General features: G+C 32.2%; 1 protein-coding gene across 1 annotated transcript; it reads right to left on the bottom strand.

Annotated features, from left to right (window-relative positions):
- Positions 1-2,026: 2,026 nt before the first annotated feature.
- LOC139856890 (uncharacterized) lies at positions 2,027-4,761 on the bottom strand. The gene is made up of 4 exons (XM_071845607.1): positions 4,494-4,761; positions 3,037-3,133; positions 2,481-2,540; positions 2,027-2,254 (listed from the first exon to the last, which is right to left on the bottom strand). The coding sequence occupies exons 1-4, from the start codon at positions 4,742-4,744 to the stop codon at positions 2,174-2,176; spliced, it is 489 nt and encodes a 162-aa protein (XP_071701708.1). The 5' UTR covers positions 4,745-4,761; the 3' UTR covers positions 2,027-2,173.
- Positions 4,762-5,208: the final 447 nt, after the last annotated feature.

Genomic DNA, 5,208 nt, shown 5'->3' with positions numbered 1-5,208 from the left:
CGAGGCTCATAGTTCGAAGTCTCAAACGCATCGATTCATAGCCCGAAGTCTCAATGCATCCAATCTCAATGACGAACATATTATATTTGATTTTAAATTCGTTGGCTTTATATATAGAGATTAGAAAACCTATTTCAGTTGGTGACACATAACTTATTAGTTGAAATTGTAAATGAGTTTACAAGCAATAAATAAACTTTGATTACTGCATGTATCCCTATTTCTGTATATTTGTTATGAACGTAGGTATGTATGTAATATTCGATCATCCTTGTTATTTGCATCCAGTAAATATGCTTTTCATTTGCATACAGTATTCTGCATTCAGTATTCGAGTAAGCTTAAATTCAAAAGAAAAGCACGAAAGTATCAAATACAGAGAACGAAACATTAAATTTTGAGGGATATAAGTTGTTTGTTGCAAATTGCAAATGTAATTATGGAAGAAAGTTTGTTACATATTTGAATATTTAATTTAAATATTTAATGTATGAAAAAATAGGATGCTTAAATTACATATATACCCATGTTCTCATTATATTTATTTGTGAGAACGTTCTCACAGGAATGCTACCCTATATATATATTGGTAGGATCAAGAGGGAAGTAACCAATCGGGGGAAGCAATTTTTTTTTTTTTTTCGTTTTTTTGAAAAAACCGTGTTCACGAACATTATAGATTAGATGAAAATAAAAACATTTAGAAAAGACACTTCGTGATGAATGTTATTATTTTGGCGGGAAAACGCTCGAAGAAGTAATATATAACAATTAGTGTTTTTCGAGCGTATGTTGAGGTTTTAGACATTAGGGTTTAGATATCAGGGTTTAGAAATTAGGGTTTATAGGGTTTAGATATTAGGGTTTAGAAATTTAGGATTTAGGGTTTAGATTTAGGGTTTAGATTTAGGATTTAGATTGAGTTTTTAACACGAACGGTTTAGAGTTTAGGGTTTAGGGTTTGGTGTTTTGGGTTTATGGAATAAACTCAAAACACCAAACCCTAAACCCTAAACCACAAACTCTAAATCGGGCTAAATTTTACTTCACAAAACATGAAGAAGAAAAAAACGTTAACATTCTTCACGAACAATATTATCTTGAATATTATTTTTGTCGATCGTTTTCCCGCCAAAATAATAACATTCATCACGAAGTGTCTTTTCTAAATGTTCTTATTTTCATCCAATCTATAATGTTCGTGAACAAAGTTTTTTCAAAAAACGAAAAGAAAAAAAATTTGCTTCTCCCCGCTTCCCCCCGATTGGTTACTCCCCCGATCCAATATATATATAAGTTTTTTTACTAATCAGAATTTAATACCTCATGTGAAAGTACCATTAATTGTCCATACCAGAGACCCATAAATAAGACACCACTAATACATAAGTAGTGGTCAAGGTTGTAAAAGTCGTGAGTGGGGACCGAGTAGGTCGGGAATGAGTCGGTCGTACCTCAGAGGGACGAGTAAGTCAAATCAAGCGTTGACCAACGTTGACTTTTGACAATAAATTAAACATATATTTTACACACACAAAAAATGTTAAACATATAACATAAATATTTCAAACATAATATATGACATAAACAATTTTATAAAATCTATTTTTTACTTAACTTTGAATTTACCGACTCAGCCCGACTCAGATCTAACTTTGATCTTCTTTTAACCTCTTTTAAGGCGTTTTTAGCGACCCAAGACGGGCTAGTCTCAGACCAACGTGTCGGCCAACTTTTACAACAATGGTAGTGGAGTAAGACCATATTGTTTTAATATACATGTGCACTTATGTTCAATAGCTATTAGATATGCACAAAAACATAGACTTTTACAGAACATAATAAATCTCTAAACTCATGACCCTGGGTCTATCAGAGTAACAAGCTCATATTCACACATGTCCCAGTCAAGATTATTAGGGCCTAACCAATCCTGATCACACATACTAGCAACTAGCATCACACATTTCAATTTCAGCAACTCAAACAAGTTTTGAACTTACAGAATAAGGCAAACATTGGTGCTAAAATAACAACAGTTTACACTTAGCACAACTTCCAATTTGGCTACAAGAAAGGAATTAATATTTTTCCTAGAAACATTGATCAAAATAGAAGCTTTGTTGCAACTTCAGCTAGTCATTAATGGTACATAAATAGGTGATCCGGTAAATCATTTGACCTGGTCAATAATATCAGATATGACAGCATCCATGTCCAACGCCTTCATTGGTCCAAATGGTCGTTTCATATCCTGCATATAACAGTGGCCTGTCAATCAACCTGACCACTTTGTGTATTTACAAGGTTATACATGCTAATGCATATAACGGTAACGAACGATAATATCGACAACAATTATTGGAGCTATCACAATTTGCAACTTGGTGTTTTCCTATGTGTGTATGTATATTAACAAATGTTTGTAAAATATAATATACACCTATAACATGGGCAAAATAAGGGTCTAAGAAGATTACCAGAAGACTGATGAACTTTTTGCCGCCTATTTCGCGTACTTCAAAGCATCCCCTTCTCGGCTATAGTTAAGAAAAAATAAACTTTTTTAAGACGGAAAGTTATCATTAATTAATGTAAGAAGAAAGAATGTACTTATGTAGCTTCTTTCCACCCTTATGATGGTTAGGTTTAGTTTGGTTATTTCTGTTTGTTGTTTTTACTGTATGTTGTGATTGTTGATTAGGGCTAGATTCTGTTTGCTTTTGTACCAGTTTGTACTTTGATCTTCATATCCGTTTTTATATATTATGTTTATATCGCTGAAAAATGTAGTTTTTTCCCAAAAAATATCAAATTAAGTGTAGACTGAAGAGAAATAAACACAAACAAGAAACCACAAAAACAAGGAAGCATAATTTGTATTAGTATGCATTACACTGCCTATATTAAAAATGCTAATAGATTGAATAGGCAACACAATGTACCAATCAAAGGCAGAATTGAATAGATGTGAATAATTGAAAAAAAAATAAAAAATATTTCACAGAAAAATAAATTATGTTTTAACGAAAATACCTTTTCCGGGTTAACGAGCACAGTAATGTCAGATACAGCATTCTCCAAACCATCCTTCACCTTCACAGCCCTTATCTTAAATTGAGTGCACTGTTTGCTGAGATACAAAAGTGTTAGTTTTTTTTACCTATAATCCCTTTTATAACTACTTAGTTTTTACCTATAATAATGCCATTTTAGCTACTAGTTCATTGACAACTTATACATAAGTGTTTTCTTCATTCAAAGGATACTCTGATTCTTTGATGAAAATAATGATCATGTCACGTATAACTCAATTTTAGAAAGTGGCTTAGGTTCAACCGGAAAACCACTCCTCTACAATAACCAACACATTAATCAATATTAGTAATTGTATTAGTATACACAAATCAGTCTATATATGGGGAAAATATGATAGTTGGATTTGTTATATTTAAAGGTGTTTTCAAAGAGTTGATATTTACACCATGTTTTTTATGCATAAACCAAAAATATTCATAGATAAGTTGTATTATTTGCATAGGTAGTACCAAAATGTGGGTGTCTGAATACAAGATATGGTATAACTATCTCCTCCTATTTAAGCAAATTTTCAACTTTCACTAAAAACTTTTCAAGTGAAGTCCACATTTGAACAAGTTTTCTATTTTCAAGCTTTCATGAACATTTTTCTAAGAAATACATAGTACAATTTTCAGCAAACAAACACTACAAGTGTTCTTACATAAAAAAGTGCTCTATTTTTTCAAAAACATTTGTATCAAAAATATAAAACAGATAAGTAGTCTACTAGTCTTTAACTTTCACAGATAAACTTTCAAGAAATTTCACATCTGAAAACATTTTCCGTTTTTCAATTTACAGACAATCTTTTCCCTAAAAAAAGTCATACACATTTTAGCAAATAAACACACTATAGGCATAGGCGAAACTACATGGGGGCAGAGTGGAGCCCGCCCCGGTGGATTATTTTTTTCGGTATAAAAATTTTGGGTTTTTCGACTTTGAACCGGTGGATTTTTTTTTTCTCCAAAACCTACATATTTTACCCAAAACCTTCAAATTTTGCTCAAAATTCTTCAACTTTTGGTCCAAAACCTTCAAATTTTGCCCAAAAATCTTCAACTTTTTCATAAAAACCTTCACAATTTGCCTAAAAACTTCAATTTCCCCCCCCCCAAAACTCCATATTTTGTCCCAAAAAATTGCTACGGTTTTAAATATTTTTTTTTTTGCCTCCAGTGAAAAAAATTCTAGTTCCGCCACTAGAGGTGTTCTTAATTTGTTTTTTATATAAAAAATTTCTGATTTAACAAAACTCACTCTATATACATATGAAAAAATAAACCAAAAAGTGAAATATTCACTCACCTACCTAAAAATGCAAAACGGACACATAATTTAAATCAGCATACAACAATAAGTTACAAAAAATAGGGGAAAATAGAAAAAACAAAAATAAATAAATAACATACCAGTGTTCAATAACAATCGTCTTAGAACCATTTCCACCCTTATCCGCAACCGCAACCACAGGTGCTTCGGTTGATTTAGGTTTTGGTTCAGGTTTCTGTTTAGGAGTGAGTTTAGCCTTCTTGGCTTTTGGAACCGGCTCGATAGCCGGCTTGGTAGTGGTAGTGGCTTGGCGCGTGGAGCTGCGAGTGACTCTGGTTGTAGTTTGAGTCGAATCGGTTTTAGCGTCAGTTTTACGCTTGGTCTCCGCCATTGATTGATGATGATGATGATGATGATGATGATGATGATGATGTTAATTAGGGTTTCGAAAGAGAGGGATTAGAAAGAAGTGGGGTACCAGCTGTGTTCTAAGGTGGAATGTATGTGTGTTTTGGGAATAAAAAAAATAAAAATGTATGTGTAGATGTGTAACTCCCCATTCCGTTGATTTTTTTTTTATAATCATTTTCCCGCGCTTTTGTTGATTATTTATATTTATCAGTATCAGTATTTATTTTGATTTGATAATCTCTAGAGTTACGCCTGTGATGGTGTTTTGTTTAGCTATTTTAGCCGGCAATTGGGTAATCGTTTCATTATAAGATGAGAGGTGGATTATGTATATTAAATTATTAATCATGTAGACTATTTTATTTTTATTAAAAGGTAAAATAAAGGCTTTTTTTTACTCAATTGGTCCTTCGTTTATACACTAAATTTCAATCCGAGTTCTTC

The sequence above is a fragment of the Rutidosis leptorrhynchoides genome, chromosome 7 (assembly GCF_046630445.1).
Source record: "Rutidosis leptorrhynchoides isolate AG116_Rl617_1_P2 chromosome 7, CSIRO_AGI_Rlap_v1, whole genome shotgun sequence".
Taxonomy (NCBI): Eukaryota; Viridiplantae; Streptophyta; class Magnoliopsida; order Asterales; family Asteraceae; genus Rutidosis; species Rutidosis leptorrhynchoides.
Note: the sequence above shows the minus strand (reverse complement) of the source record. Positions and strands in the feature narration are given on the sequence as shown.

What these genes read in the sequence shown, in the direction of transcription:
- LOC139856890 (XM_071845607.1), bottom strand. Translation starts at nt 4,744, where the DNA reads ATGGCGGAGACCAAGCGTAAAACTGACGCTAAAACCGATTCGACTCAA. An exon ending in ACGATTGTTATTGAACACTG is followed by an intron (nt 3,134 to 4,493) that starts GTATGTTATTTA and finishes TTTGTATCTCAG; the next exon opens with CAAACAGTGCACTCAATTTA. An exon ending in TGCTCGTTAACCCGGAAAAG is followed by an intron (nt 2,541 to 3,036) that starts GTATTTTCGTTA and finishes TCTTAACTATAG; the next exon opens with CCGAGAAGGGGATGCTTTGA.